The 17,367-nt window shown below is 36.8% G+C and overlaps 1 protein-coding gene across 4 annotated transcripts in view; it reads left to right on the forward strand.

The window, feature by feature from the left end:
- Mmp2 (Matrix metalloproteinase 2) overlaps positions 1-17,367 on the forward strand; it is a 234,661-nt gene that overhangs the window by 173,586 nt on the left and 43,708 nt on the right. For all 4 annotated transcript variants that reach the window (XM_077417229.1, XM_077417228.1, XM_077417230.1 and 1 more), the window contains 2 exons: positions 11,057-11,203; positions 11,694-11,836. In XM_077417229.1, coding sequence (XP_077273355.1) covers positions 11,057-11,203; positions 11,694-11,836 — 290 coding nt within the window. The remainder of the gene's footprint in view (positions 1-11,056; positions 11,204-11,693; positions 11,837-17,367) is intronic.

Consider the following 17,367-nt stretch of genomic DNA (forward strand, 5'->3'; position numbering starts at 1 on the left):
AAAAGACATTTCAATAAAACATCACTATAGATCGTTTCAGAACACTTCCAAAATTGGCCGAAAACTACCCTTTTCCTTCGACAATAAACAAACAGCCATAAAACGAAGCCTAAACATACGGGAAAAACAGCCGTTTAACGACTATCGAAAGAAGGTGAAAACGTTTCTTCCGCATGCAAATCTTACTTTTCGGCCAATTTTACGAGTTTCACGAATACGTTAAACGTTAGAGCACAAGCACAGAGCAAATAATAAAGAAATAGCACGTACAACAAAATAGGTTGTCAACATGTCACAAGACAGAATTCTCCATTGGAGAGAGTGAGAGGAGAGAGTGGCGTCGCCACCGTCAACGCAGAGTTCTCGGCTCAGGGACCAGGGCCTTAATTTTACCTGATGTAACGCCGCTCTCTTAGCGTCTCATATTTTTCGCTCGATTCTTTCTTTCTAAATGTACAGAGAATATCTTTCGCACAGTCGTCCGGTATTCATCCACGAATCACGAATATTACCATTCTTCTTGATACAATTTATCTTATTAAAAGAAAACTGACGCTCTGTTTATATAAAAACATATTTGAGTGATATTTGAACAATGTACAATCTTATTAATCAGTTAACGGTTAAAAATATTAATTTGCGGTGATTAGTATTTTTCTTTAATTACGGTGCACACGTGCCTCTTGCGCGAAAATAAATGTCGGATTTTTTAATTCTTCATTAGATTCAGGATAAATCGACAGAGTCGTCATGAGAATCGGCAGATATTTCTTCGTTAATTAATTAACTCGTCGGATTATTCGCACGACACATTGTCGACTTCCGCGATGAAAAAGGGAAAAAAAAAGATTGTCTCGCGCACCCGTCGGCTTTTTCTCGTACATTTGCGTCTATGCATTATTCGAGCGCAATGTTATATCGGGCGCAAATGTAAAAGCACCGAGAGAACGAGGCCGGCGAAGTAGAGTTGAAAGTGGAAAATTAATATCTTCGGATGATCTATTGTTTCATTTTACGGTTTATTCGTTTTACCGCCGACTTCTTATTGTCGCGCGAGTAAATTCAGTTCACAATACTTTCAGCGCTTCCCGCTTCGCGAGTAAGTATATGTAATCTTTACACTGAAAGTTTATGATATATATTTTATAATTTCGGTTACTTGTCCGCTCGAATTATTTATAAACGAAATTAATTTTATAACAACTGAATTTTTTTTAGATGAAGTTTTGCATTCTATACATATAACTTGGTATTTTAATTAATTTTCTATTAAATATTTTATTTTGATTAATTTTTTCTGCATAAAGTTACACCTCAAAAAAGAATTAGAAAAATTCTGAACTCTACTGAAGTCTACTTTTGTTTTCGAGTTTTTATTACCGGATAGACCTCGTATCTTTCTCGCGAATAAATCATATTAAAGTTACGGTTATATGTCAGCGATGGCGGCGTGTCGCTCCTCGACGAAATTTACGAACCTGCGAAAATTGCGAACGGTGCAGGAACGATTACGAGCTGGGTCGCATCTTCCGCTTAAAAATTCGTGCCCACTGTTGCGATAAAAAATTCTCATTTTTATAAGATCCCGTCCCGTCCCAGGAATGAAATTTTTACACATTTTATAGTGATCGTAAAAATGAAGAACTATATATATTCTGAAGCACTATACGTATATAGTGCTGCCGCACAAGACGGCTGCTTAAAGAAAACTTTTTGATAATTCTCTGATATGAAAATCTTTTTCTTCCGTTCTGTTACTTAATACAGCAAATTATCGCAAATAATTAAATTTTACATTTATAGCGATTGTTGAATATGTCAAATTTATTATTAAAACGCTAAATATTATTTTACATTAGCTTATTAATTATTATACAGCAAACTATTAATATATATATATATATTAATTATTATAATTAGAATTTTATTGTATTTTTGATTTCTTCTTTTTGTACACATGTTAAACTCTTTCTTCGTTTTTTTTTAAGTACACTGGAGTCTCTAAAACTCCACTGCGTTCCAACTTTTTTAAAAGTTAAAGTTACGACTTCAAATTTCAGCAAATTTTATCGCGGTAGAAACGGCGGCGCAAATGTCACACGCGATTATTATTAAAGTTGCCAAAAGACAGAGTGTATATTAGTACGACGGCGTATTATAGGCAGCGAACACGACGTCGTAAAGTCCATTCATCAAAGTTTCGGAGCAAAACACTCACAGGGGATGCTTATACATAGGAGGAGGAGGTATTACACGGCCGAAGTTTACCAAATTTGCCTTGCTCTCGGTGGCTTATTGTCACCGCAGAATTTACATCGTTCTCTCCTACCTACCGCGTTGCCTTTTTCACTTACCAATTGTATTTATTGTATCGTATGGTAATATGGCGTTCTTTTTCTCGAGAGAAACATCGAGATTATACAATTTCACAACTCTCTAAATCTTATAGTAGTTTTGTTACTAAATACTTATATATTAAAATGATTGATTTTGAGTCTGTTCTTTCGAAAACGTCCATGCTCCGATTTAGGTGAAACTTTGTGTGAATAGGTTCCTTTTAGATAAAAAGATATATACCAAAAGGATTTTTTGCGACTCTAAAGTTTAGCAACTTTTTTAACATTTTTAACTTGCTGCCTCCGTGCATACACTTTCAACGCGAAACGAGATGCCACGTGGGTTTACAATTTTCTAGTCTTTCCACGCGTGAAAAGTTCACGCATGTACTTTGTAAGGCACACTATGTGTCTAGTTTAAGGTGGTCTTTTCGCGGACCCAGTTAGTCAAGTAACAGTCCGTCATGAGATAATTAAAAACAAACATATTGACAAACATTACACAACATCCCAATAATTATAATAATATAACATGATTTTACACACACGATTTAATCGTATTTAATTATTTATTAATTAAAAAAATATCACAATAGTAGTGCGGTTGGACTAGATTTAGGTTAGGTCAGGCATGACAGTACGAGTAAAGCAATATGCGCGTGGATCCACTACTTATTTAACCTCATATATCAGAGCGCAAAACATTCGGCAAGCTCTTATTTTCAAGGTATGTGCGAAATCCGGAAACTTCAGGGAATATTTTAAGACATGAATAATGTATTCATCTGATCGCTAAGTACATGTATTATTCGTTGAAAACCTCGGCCGTGGCGATTTGCATCATTCTATCTTTCTCGTTCATTAGATGTAAACAAGGATAGAATGACAATGGCACGCTCCGCGAACGCACATTTAGAATGACTTATTTCTTGTAAAGTGTCGGTAACCTCACTTGATTTTTCGTACACATGCCCCTTATTACTGTATATTTAACATATATCAAATTTAGGTATTATACCTATCTAATACTTGTTCTCACGAAAGGACCACCTTAAAAGTAGTGGAGTCCCTTGCAGGGGGGGCGGAATCTACTGCACCTCCACGCGCATACACATTTCGCGCGAGACGAGTTGTCACATGGGTTTACAACGTTTCTGATTTTCTGAAGTTTTGCCAATGATGTTTATGTTATGTTACTTTGACGGGTATGACTTTATGGTTGTTTACATTACTTAAGAGCTGTTCTGGTTTGTAATATATTGAATTAGTTTGCTCGTAATATACTGAGTTAACTCGAAAAAACATTTAAAAAGTTGCTAAACTTTGGAGTCGCAAAAAATCTTTTTGGTATATGTTTTTTTTTATCTAAAAGGAACCTATATTTATAAAGTTTGACCTAAATCTGAGCATGGACGTTTTCGGAAGTTTTGTCACCTTTTTCTATTAACAAAACATTTCACAAGGAGGAGATTTATTTCAACATGGATTAAGACTCGAACAAGTTTTTCTCCATGCGTGCTTATGGTAATAATCGCCGGATTATATTCGACAGACTGTGCGCCGCTTTGATCGTACGGGAATTCGGCGATTATATGAGTTCGATGAAATATGCGATCGATTTTTCAGAAGATAATTCTCGCGGGGGAACGGGCGGGCCGCGATAATTCAGTCGGAACTCACGTTGTTTCCCCAAGCGGAGCATTAATAAAGTAAACGAGCTTTAAAATGCTTTAATTCTACACCCGCGCCGCATTGGCTGCACACTCTTCACGCAGTATCTATATTTATCACGGTATCTCTCTTTTGCTTCGCGATGTTCATTACCGATTGGCTGCGTAATGAATATGAGACGATGTTGAAGGCGCGATATTAATGGTATACGCGGATGCGGTTACTCTTGCGAAATTAGAATGCACGTAGATGAAACTGCACGAGGCAAATTGTTTCTTGCCGGCTAATTGTGGATGCATCAATAAATGATTTGTTAAATGTCAAGTGAAACGCGATAGCTCTTGCGGCGGGGGTTAATTAGGTCACCAAGAAATCGAGAGAGAGAGAGAGAGAGAGAGAGAGAGAGAGAGAGAGAGAGAGAGAGAGAGAGAGAGAGAGAGAGAGAGAGACGATTGCACTATACAAAAATGACTTTATTTGAAATTTATATTTGTTCTTTTATTCTTCCTCTACTTCTTTTCTCTGTTTTTTTAGTCTTCTGGTGTTATTCTTTGCAGCTAAATACATTTCGACGGGTTTTTATACATTTCTTGCTTCCGAGGAACTTCCTTTTAAAGCCAGGAAAATTCGACGCAAGCCGACGTTGATGATTACCGTCTTGTCTCTCGACCCCGTATCGACCCAAGGATTATTGACATGTAGACGAACGCGTTAAATTAAGGCGGACAATGAGAGAACTCGCGCGCCCGAGCGAAATATGCTCGCTCGTTTTAAATTAAACCAACGCCTGCCCTATTTATCCAAGGCGAGCCGTAACAATCAATTTACCTACTTATCCGAACGCCTATATTCGCCCCCATTAATCTCCGTCAGTTGTCTAACAGGCGCTAAATTGTCCGTGTGTGCGCGCGCTCACAACTGATGGCCGATTCTTTTTTCTTCATTTGTCCGTCGGATCCGGGAATGTTCTCCATTTTTAACGCATTACTGGTCAACCGCGCTGTGCAACATTCTCCCATCTTTACAACCAACGGAGTTGCGATTTAATTAATGGAAGCGCATAGTTTTTTATCAACTTTTTGAAATTTGAATACCGAGAGAGGAAGTTTTCGAAAAAAAGGGAAAAAGAAACAAGACTGTCAAGCATATATAACGCGCATCGGAAAATCGAGTTTTTACTTCATCGCACAGTCTCTTATTACGTCGGTTCGTATATATTTATCTTTTAATTTGTATTTCAAAGAAAAATATTGCAAATATTATTTTAAAATATCGTACACCACGTTTACCTTGGCATGAGGTTCTTCTCTTTTTCTCTCGACTTTCTCGCGCAATTATGTCTTTTCGTCTCGCCTCGCATTTCTTTCCGATTCTTTCGAGAACGTCTATTATTCTGATATATTACAAAAACGTGTTACGTTAGATATGTAAAGATGGCGTAGTGTGTGCGTGTGTATGTACGCCTGCGTGTGTCGCCTGTGCCAAGGAAAGATGGACGATCCACTCGAGGGACGACGGAAAGAGCAGTGATCGATAGCGAATTTACAGCGAGAAATAATACGTTACCGCCAACAGGCGTCGCGTCGCGTATCGGGTGTATTTTAAAAGCGCCTTTTAATCATCTCGCACCTGAAAGATACTGCGAAAATCTCTCATCCGCTATTCGGGTCACGACGTTAATTTCGCTATTACGTGGGTACATATATACCCGCGATCCGTAAAATTATAATGGAATTCACGAACTTTCTGATGGGGGTTACGAAAATTTCAAGATCTCAGACCGGAATTGTGGTAACTTCGAAACATCCTACGCGGAAATCTAACGTCGAAATTTAGAGCGTATTCAGAATCCGCGCGCTAGGAATGTATAACAGTTTTCGAACTATTCTATAACATATTATATTACAAGTAGAAACTTGCACATTGTTTCCTCGTAGTTTTTAATTGTGCAAGTAGAAACTTGCACATTGCTTCCTCATAGTTCCTAAGTGTGCAAGTTTTTATTTTATTCGAGGTATAATTATCGGTATTTATTTGTTTTGGCTTCCTCATAGAGGAAGCTTTGTTAGCAAATTTTTTGAAAAATGTGTTTTACGCTGCCGCTTTCTCAATATTTGAGATAGCGATTTATTTTTAATTTTATTATATTTTCCAGTCTTTTCTACCCCTATTTCATATATAATTGGTTAAAATTTGATTGATCAGATCAAGTTTTATAAAGCTTCTATGTATGTACGAATTCTTCGAAATTTCAAATGTGTGTAATACGAGATCTGATCAATCAAATTTTAACCAATTATATATGAAATAGGGGTAGAAAAGACTGGAAAATATAATAAAATTAAAAATAAATCGCTATCTCAAATATTGAGAAAGCGGCAGCGTAAAACACATTTTTCAAAAAAAGGAAAATCTGCATAAAATCTATACCGGTAAACCGATTTCAATAAAATTTGAGGAGGACATACTTTCTATGATACTCTATTTGTGTGCCAAATTTCAACCCGGTATCTAAAAAATTGTAGAAGTAGATGCGTGTACAAAAAATCCGTACACACACACACACACACACACATACATACATACTTCCGGACATTTTTTACTAATACGATTTTTCGACATTTTAGAACATTCTAAACCTATTTCCATCAAAATCTCGAAAAAAAATTTTTTCACCATTACAAAGCTTCCTCTATGAGGAAGCAATATAAATGTATATATATATATATATATATATACATATATATATATATATATTCAAAATTTGAACTTCGACATTTCTAAACACGCAAGTTTATACATTTGCGTCGTTCTGCATATTCGCGAAACTGTTCGATAAAAGTTAACACGCGTATTTTCGCCCCTGCGCATTGAGAACCGCGCGAGAAATTGTATAATACATACAAGTGCAAATAAGCGCGGAGGAATCGCGGAAGCTGCATCGGAAATGTTGATTCGCCCCGCTGGAAAGTTCCACGATGCATGGCATCGATCAGTGTCGGATCGGTTCGCCTAATTAAGCGATATGTTCATCGTTTCAATAAAACGGACACGTAAATGCGGGCGATACGCGTAATCATCATCGTCGATGTTACCGGGCCCCGTTTCCCATTTCCGATATTACCCCGCGGGCGGCGGCGGCGGCCGTTAATAATATAAATTCTCGCGGCCGGCTTTCTGTCGGACATAAATCGCGCGCATCGACGCAAATCGGATCGCTTCATCAAAAGTTGGAGTTAATACGGTGATCGTTACAGTTAATACTGACATACGCGAGCCGGGATTAATTAAGGTGGTCCTTTCGCGGACCCAGTTATAGTCAAGTAACAGTCCGTCATGAGGTAATTGAAAACAAACAGTGACAAACATTACACAACATCCCAATAATTATAATAATATAACATAATTTTACACGCACGATTTAATCGTATTTAATTATTATTTACTAATTAAAAAAATATCACATTAGTAGTGCGGTTGGACTCGATTTAGGTTAGGTCAGGCATGACAGTACGAGTAAAGCAATATGCGCGTGGATTCACTACTTATTTAACCTCATATATCAGAGCAAAACATTCGGCAAGCCCTTATTTTCAAGATATGTGCGAAATCCGGAAACTTCAGGGAATATTTTAAGACATGAATAATGTATTCATCTGATCGCTAAGTACATGTATTATTCGTTGAACGGCCGTTGCGATTTGCATCATTCTATCTTTCTCGTTCATTAGATGTAAACAAGGATAGAATGACAATGGCACGCTCCGCGAACGCACATTTGGAATGACTTATTTCTTGTAAAGTGTCGGTAACCTCACTTGATTTTTCGTATGTACACATGTCCTTTATTACTGTATATTTAACATATATCAAATTTGGGTATACTTATCTAATACTTGTTCTCACGAAAGGACGACCTTTGGCAAAATTATGAATAATTAGGAGACATTTATGTGCAGAAAGTTTATTTCGCGTAGGTAATACGATAAAATATAAAGATAATGTTTTTAATCAATTTTCATAATAACGAGGTGAAATATTTGTAGAAAGGTAGATAAGCAAGTAAACGAAATTGGGAAAAATAATACTTTTAGTAATGATGAAATAACATATATGGAAATTATTAAGATTAAGTTGATATCTAAAATAGGAAAATAAAAACGCAGGAGCAAATAAATAATAATAATATAATTAATCAAACGTACTGCACACAACAATTATCTATAACTAATTAATTTAAAAAAGCGCTCGCCGCAAACAACTTTTCAATATCAACATATAAATAAACAAATATCTGTAATTGTGCAATATATAAATTATTATGAAAAGAAATATTTATGAAATGGTGAAATTTGAATGGTGTTAAGAAACACAGTGCAAGAACTTTCTCTGTTGCGAGTATTTACGATTATAGACAGCAAATAAATAAAACACACATAAACAGACCTCGAGTAAATAAAGGAGGAACACGCTTGCAATGTAAAACATAAACAGACATTCCGTGCGGGGAGCGTATCGTAATTATGCAGTCGTCGCCGTAGAAATAACTCCGCGGTATTGCGCGAAATGATTAATTCCGCTTGTACATCAAAGCTTCTTGAAGTCTTAACACGAATTCCACAGAAGCGGCGGTGGTGGCGACGCAACTTTAGAGAGAGAGAGAGAGAGAGAGAGAGAGAGAGAGAGAGAGAGAGAGAGAGAGAGAGAGAGAGAGAGAGAGAGAGAGAGAGAGAGGGAGAGGGAGAGAGAGAGAGAGAGAGAGAGAGAGGGAGAGAGAGAGGGAGAGGGAGAGGGAGAGGGAGATTTGATTGATTTGATTTGATTATATTTATGCCCTAGTCGAGACTTTAGGCAAATCTTGATACAATAATATATAAAGACTGCAGAATAATACATAGCAAAAAAATAAATAAGAATATAATTAAAATAAAATAAAAATACAAATAAAACATGAACAATAAAAGAAAGAATATACATACAAAAGGAACATAAACGAACAAGAAGTCTAACAAGAGAGAGACCCGGTATTGAGCATAACTAATTACATTTACTCTCTCACTTATGCGACGACCTGCCCGTGAATCGACCCATAGTTCAATCATAAATGAACAACTTAAACTAAACTTAAACTTAAACTTAAACTTAAACTTAAACTTAAATTTAAACTAGACCCGGACTGAAGGGAGAGGGAGAGGGAGAGGGAAAGGGAGAGGGAGAGGGAGAGGGAGAGAGAGAGAGAGAGAGAGAGAGAGAGAGAGAGAGAGAGAGAGAGAGAGAGAGAGAGAGAGAGAGAGAGAGAGAGAGAGAGAGAGACAGAGAGAGAGAGAGAGAGAGAAGATACCTTTAATTAATTTATGCCACCGCTTGTTATTAACTTATATACCGAGTACTCGCGTTATTTTGTGTATTTGGAGTATTTTCCAACAATTAAAAAAAGGGGAAGGTGATCTATCTCTCGAAGAGTCGCGAAACTTTTCGTATCTTCCGTGCGCCGAACTCGCGGCCGCCGCGCCGCACCGCAAGAAACTTGAGGCTTGTTTTACTTGAAACCTCGTGTAAATAGCAGCGAGCTCGCCGAAAATGAGACAGCGGTTCTTGTGCTCGAAGTATAATTGCGGAGAAAGATGACACAAAACGGAAGAATTTTGTGATAGCGAATAAGCAGAGATAGGAGACTTTTGCTTTTAACGAGATTTAATTGTTTCCAGAATATATTGATGAATATTCGTAAATATGGTAAATTATACCGTATACAATATATCGTATTAATTATATATAATTAATACGATATTTTTTGTAAAATGCTTTAAAAAAAGAGTGTGAAACATGAAGGTTTCGTTTCAGCCAAACATAATTGTTAAATCAGTTTAATTAAAATCATGTACTTAAACAAGATGAGAACGTTTTATAAAAGGAGAGAATATATTTCAAATCGATAAATCCTTCAAAGCGATATATTAAGCTCATGTATGTAAAGTTAGCCCCGCGCACTTTTTGAATTTTTAGTTTTTTTTTATTGTGCCGTATTGTGCTGGATTTGTGCTGACTTGTGCCGCAAACGAGAGATTGATAACTTTGATAACAATTAAGAAAAAAAATAAAAACAAAATTATACTAGCCCCGCACTTTTATCGAAATAAACCCTTTTTTTTGGTTGATAGATAATAATTTGTACCACGTTGTGCCGTTAGAACTAACTCGATATCTCTTTTCGTTGGGCAGATAAAAAATATTAAACTTTTAAACAAAATAACAATTAATTATTACTTTTAAAACGCATTTATCAAACTTCTGTAAACTGTGCTGAGTTTCGCTAGATGAGTACAACAAAGAAATGGCCAAAAATGCATAGAAAGTTGCAGGGGTTGAAAATAATGGGCTAAGGGAGGGGGAGAAATAGAGGTGCAAAGAAAAAAAATTTTACAATTTAAAATTTTTTAAAGTTGTGCCGGGTTGTGCTCGAAGAGTACTTACAATAACTTTTTTTAATGACAAAATGTCCGCAAGTCGTTAGTTTTCGCAGCACAACCATCTAGAGAAAGCAGTTTTTATAGGAATTCCAATTTTTAAATTGCTATAACTTTTGAACCGTGACAGGAAATTAAATTCTTCGACTTGTGCTGAGTTGTGCTGGACGGGCACAACAAGAAAACGGCTAAAAAAGAATTGCTACGCAATCGTAAAATTCAAATCGTATATATTATATGTTTGGCTAATCGCGACATTATTCCGATCATTGATCAAACTTATTGTTAATGTCGACGCGGTCCTAAAATATTTCGAGCGCGACACATTTCTGTCGCTCTTATGTTGGCGATCGTGTGTTTCCAGGTAATCAGTAATAGGTAAATACTTGAGCCATGTGGGCACAATCGATCAACGTACGTTTGTTTAGCGTTTACCGGGGCCGGCGCGGCGGATTGTCTTGGCGAGCGCCGCGTAAATATTTACCGTTTATGTCGCCGCGGTTTGTTCTCCGCGTCGCCGAATCGATCGATCGAACTCTTACACGGGAATAATACTTATTCCCTTCGTTTTTTTTCTTGCAGTTTGAGATCCGAGCAGCCTAGCGGCCTGGACACGGGCGGGGTTCGGCTGGAGCTGAGCAAGGCCCTCGATCTCTGGGCGAGGAATTCCAAGCTCACCTTCCAGGAGATCAACAGCGACCGCGCCGATATTCTGATCTATTTCCACCGGTAAGTTTAATTCAAGTTCAAACTTAATCGATATAAAGTCTATTTATCCTTGCATGTAGTATATACGTATGCATTTTGGACGATTTCATGCGCTGGTTATATTCCGTTTTGCTATTGAATAGAATTAGAATAAAATAAATTTATATAATTATATATTAAAATTTTATTATTATAGAATAAATTAAAATTATTGCATATTATTAAAATATAACGTAAATTAATAATAATTATTAAAATCATTATTATCATAATATAAATCAGCAGATTTTGATATTTACCGATAGAAATTCAGACTAAGCGCTCGGGCTCCAGCCGTAACTTTTAGAAATTCACATCGACGTTTGAAATTATTTGCACCGCATGTGTGATGTAATAATAACGCCGCATAACCGTGTAAAATCGCAAACTCGCGATAGACATTAATTCCGATGGCGACTGACGATCCCGTTCGGCAGAACGCCAGATAATATTCTCACTGCGCATTGTTCAGGGGTTATCACGGAGATGGATACCCGTTCGATGGCAAAGGTCAAATCCTGGCGCACGCGTTCTTCCCGGGCAAAGATCGTGGAGGAGACGCTCACTTCGACGAGGAAGAGATATGGACGCTGGAGGACGAGAGCAACGAGGAAGGTAAATGGATTGGGATACCTATTTCGGTGTGGTCGAGAGAGCTCACGCCTCAAAAATGTTCAGATCTCTCTCTCTCTCTCTCTCTCTCTCTCTCTCTCTCTCTCTCTCTCTCTCTCTCTCTCTCTCTCTCTCTCTCTCTCTCTCTCCCCCTCTCTCCCCTCTCTTTCTCTCCCTCTCTCCCCCCTCTCTCTCTCTCTCTCTCTCTCTCTCTCTCTGAGAGATGGTTGCTGTCCAGAAAGTTGGAAAACGTCTACAATAATACCGATTCCAAAAGTAGATAAAGCCAAGAAGGCGAGTGAATTTAGGCCTATTAATGTGTTACCTATATTTGAGAAAGTGCTAGAATTAGTAGTAAAAGAGCAAATTGAATTATATTTAGAAAATAATAGTATTATAACTGAACATCAATCGGGCTTTAGAAAACACTATTCATGTGAAACAGCGATACAAACTGTTATAGACGAATGGAAACTGATAGTTAGTGAAGGGAGAATGGTGGGGGTAATTTTCATGGATCTGAAGCGAGCGTTTGAAACAGTAGATAGGGAAAGATTACTAGGAAAATTATATCAATATGGAATCAGAGGTAAAGTTCTTGAATGGTTTAATTCATATCTAACGAATAGAACTCAGAAGGTGAGATTTAATAATAAATGGTCAAAATTAATGGCAACGGAATATGGAGTTCCACAGGGATCTGTATTGGGACCTTTGTTATTTATACTTTACATAAATGATATAATCAAAGTCTGTCCAGAAGAGTGTAAGATAAAAATGTTTGCCGATGATACTTTAATATATGTAGAGGGAGAAAGTAGCGCAGAACTAGAAAGGAAAATGAATTCGATGTTTGTTATAGTAGAGAGAGAGAGAGAGAGAGAGAGAGAGAGAGAGAGAGAGAGAGAGAGAGAGAGAGAGAGAGAGAGAGAGAGAGAGAGAGAGAGAAAAGTGGATGAATATAAATAAGTTAAAAATGAATGCAGGGAAAACGAAATATATGATAATTAGAAGTGTAAGAAAAGAGCTAAGAGGTAATATTATGTTGACATGCTTAGATGGAACTGAGATAGAGCGTGTCGAAATGATGAAATACCTAGGTATAATGATTGACGATAGGCTTAGATTTAGAGATCACTGTGATTATATGCTAAAGAAAATAGGAAAAAAAACGAGTTTTCTTAATAGAATAGGTAGTTATATATCGGCTTATACCAGATGCACGATATATAAGACAATCATAGCTCCTCATTTTGAGTATTGTGCAACGTTACTAATTGACATGAGTGAAACGGAGCTAACCAGGCTGCAAAAAGCGCAAAATCGAGCTATGAGAGTCATACTGCAATGCAATAGATATACCAAAGTGGAGCATATGCTGCAAGCGCTGCAGTTTATGTCCATAAGACAGAGGCTATATTATAATGTGTGTACATTTATCTTTAAAGCGGTGAACAACATGTTACCGGAACAATTAAAAGACCGTCTAGAATTAGTGGGAAAGAACACTGATAGGCAAGCCAGACACATCGGCGATATAGCAATAGTGTTTCGTAGGACGAGAAATGCGCAAAAAAGTATTTTCTATGAAGGAGTAAAAATGTATAACGCACTGCCAGCCGAAATTAAAAGATGCGAAGAACTAAAAATGTTCAAACGTGTGCTAAAAGAGTACGTTCTGTTATATGTATAAATATGTAGTATGTAAAAATAGCTGAGAAAGCTAATAAAAGGTCATTCATTCATTCTCTCTCTCTTTCTCTCTCTCTCTCTCCCCTATCAAGGAAGAGAAGGAGAGAGAGAGAACTAACAAATACTATTTATTCCAATCTTCTATCATTTGCGGCGAATAAGCTGATTACTCTAGTTTCTCTCGAATTTGAAGACCGAACTCTTCGATCGTTTGCGAATTGATCAAACATCGACTTGGCCAATTTGTATGAATATTCGGACTCGAAGGTCGAGCGTTTTCTCTCCTTCAGTAGGTATTTCACACAATCATCCGAGCCATTCGCGTTTTGGTGGCGTGCCAACTCGGTCATCCGATACGATACGCGGTCACGCCTGTGAAAAAAGAGGCTCCGGATGGCTCGAGAAAGCGATCCTTTCGATTCTAGGCAGGGGCGTTATATCGCCGGATCGATATAAAACGCCGGATGGCACATAAAGGTATTCACGGGCGGCGTATACGTATAGGCGAAGAAGCTTGTTTGCGAGCTTCCTCTATCGACTCTTTCAACGTTGTTTTCTCCGTTCTTTTAATACAGTAAGGACGGCTTTGTCTCGAATTTTTCAAACAACGTCAAACGCGTATGTTGTAGTCGCCGATATTAATTATTCATGAGCGGCCAATATTTCGGCCTTTCATTTCCTTCCTTTTAAAGGAAATAAAATTTTAAATTTCGAATTTTTCAATTTATAACATTATTGTCAAATATATGTTTGAGAATTAAATAAAAAAGATAATTATTTATATAATTATTCTTACTCGGCTTTTTTCATGCAAATAAAAATGTCTTTTTATGCAAAATTAATTGCAAAATTTTAATACAAATTACTGAATAATTTAATATAAATTTTACAAAATAACATTGTACCAGTAATTTTTTTTAATTGTTGAAGTTAGATTGTTTTATTTTTGCATCTTCAAAAAATTTTTATACATACAATATGCATGTTTGTATTAAGTATAAATAGATATAAATAATTTTTTATAATTACACGTTATCAAAAATATAAGATTTATCGAATATAAGCTGTCCGATACCTTTCACGCTTTCTTCTTCTTCAGCGAATCGAACGCTTATCAGCTCATTATCTTCTTTCTGTGCTATTCGCTATATGTCAATTGAAACGAGTAGTTATCGACAATCCCCGATGAAAGTTAACAAGAAAGTGCAGACCCAGACAGAAATAGACAACCTGTTGGAATGATTAACGGTGTTTCCTTAACGGGTCGGTACTGCGCATGCATTTAATTAGCGTACAATTGAGACGACGTGACGATGCTGCTGACAAAGACAGAGAGAAGGGTGGGAGGGAGAAAGGGAGAGGGGGAGAAAGAAAAAGAGAGAGAGAGAGAGAGCCGATTGCTCTCGGCACGAGTCGCAAGGATCCGTCCACCGCGTCCCTCGTGCTTCCATCAAGATTGTTTAATTGCGTAATTCGCGTCGCGAATCAGCCCGTGATTACGACCTCGTAATTGCAACAGTTAGCCAAGCGACGCGACGTGCCATAGCGCAATAGTCAAAGTTGCCGACTGTCTGCCTGTCAACGCGCTGTAATGCGGCCTATTGCCTTCGCTTCCCCTGTAGCATATCTTTCTAATACTCGCGAGTTCTCATTTACAGTTGAAACATAGCCTTTCTGTCTTTCAACAGCTTATACTATGTATTTAATAAGTACTCAGTTGTCAGTAAACAATTTTGTGTTAAATTTAACACATTTCACATGTCCCAATTTATCCACTCTAATTTTTATGTTGATTTAACAGAAGGCAAATATGTAAATAAATAACACAAGTAATACGTGAAAAATTAACACAAAATTGTGACACATGGACGCTATCAAAGTTTATGTTAAATCAACATATTTATAATGTTAAATTGAATTTAAAAAAATGTTAGTCTTACATTAAACACGTTATTCTTTCTTCTCTTTTTCTTGCAAAGAACAGAAGACAGCGATATCTCTTTATAACATATAACATATGAAAATGTCGATTTAACAGATGGAAATAACTCTTGTAAAGGGGGAAGTAACACACGCACGCGTACAATTTAGATGTTCATTTTAACATATAAAATACGTTACCAGGAATTCGTGAATTTACATATAAATTGTGTTATTTTAACTTTTAAGAACGTCGAATATTAATTTAACACAGAAAAGTCAAAATAACACAAAATGATAATATGTTACATATATATACATCCGTGTATATTTTAAAAATTTAACATAAAAATTCCTACACAAATAGAAATCCACTAAAATACAAAATGTTTTGTACCGTGTACATACATTGCGTGGCACCATTTAATAAATCTATATTACGTATGTAGTATGTAGTATTAGTATTAGATGTATAGTACCTGTAGCTACTAAAATATTAATATTATTAAAAGTCATGTGCCTTTTTTTATAACTTGGATTTTGTCATGATTATTATGCATCTTTTTTGTTACACATTGTATAGATTACAGAATGTATCACCAAAAAATTATATTAAAAGAATTATTATATTTTGTAGGTATAATATCTTTCATCAAACATTGATTCATTTTAATTTGGCAAATTTCTTTTCGTATTTGTAGGTAGAGAATTACGCATGTCGGATTAATACGTATTAATTAATTAATACCGTGATTTATTGTTCCGCGTTAAAATGGGAACTCTTGTTTTCGGTCGCAACCGTTTAATTATTTCTCATTTCCGCCGAGTAAGTTTTATTCCGTTGATTTATTACCGGGGAGGAGTAATTAGCAGAGAATAATTAGAGACAATTTGTATACGCGGTTGACAATTTATCGCGGCTGGGAAGACGCGGCGCGAGGTATTTCAGTCGATAAGCTCGTTCCCGTGCAAATCGAGCGCTGCACCGCTGCAACTAAACTCGTTTCTGCCGTCACGAACATCTCTTTGCGCATCGTCTCGCTGAAACGTTCTGCATAATACGTTTTCCCACATTTTCTTCGCGCGCACCACTCTCTCTCTCTATCTACCGCATCTACCAGGGGGGTTTCAAGTAACGTAGAATGAACATCGCGGAATACAATCCGAAGTAAGTAGCAGCTTTTTCCCCCGACAAGAACTAATTTGCCCGAGCAAATCCGTTTTGCAAAAATAAAACTGCTGCAACGCGAGAAGTTTGTTGTAACGAAGAATGAGAAGTCTTGAGAGCGTCCTCCTGACTTTCGCAATTCACAAAAGCGTGATTTGTAGGAATGTGTAGCTCTCAAGTTTATAATTTTCATAATTTTGCATTTTAACTTATCGCTTACAATGCTGAAATTTTTTAAGGGGAATGGTAAATGCATAATATCTATCTGCAAATAAATAATCGGTGTTTCACTCTACGGTTAATTTTAAACGGAAATTCTCTTGCGAATAAAATTTTATCCGGAATCACGGAAGAATTTCGACGAAATTTTTACTACAGAGAGATTATAGTGGCAAAAAGCAGAAATGTTCCGGAAACAGAGAGATTGCATAGAGATTGAATTGAGATATCTGCGAGCGCATGTCCTCTTCACGTCTCTCCGCAACCTTAAAGAAGAACCGAAAAACCGATTTTTTGATTGGAAAAAAGTTAAGAGCTTTATCTAAACGCAAATTTTTTCCTCGTTAACGTGTAGAGATCCTCCTGGTCGGACACTCGAAACTTTCGCGTTAACTTGCGCGTTAAGCATTTAACGCGGTTAAAGTTCATTTTACGTGTTCTCGCACAGTCACGAAGATTTTCTCGGGGAAGTTTCTCTCTCGGCGAAACTTTAATCGAAACTCTTAATAACAACATCGTTGGCCTTATCGCCAGC

Source organism: Temnothorax americanus, unplaced genomic scaffold (assembly GCF_048541705.1).
Source record: "Temnothorax americanus isolate GAGA-0224 unplaced genomic scaffold, ASM4854170v1 Scaffold48, whole genome shotgun sequence".
NCBI lineage: Eukaryota > Metazoa > Arthropoda > Insecta > Hymenoptera > Formicidae > Temnothorax > Temnothorax americanus.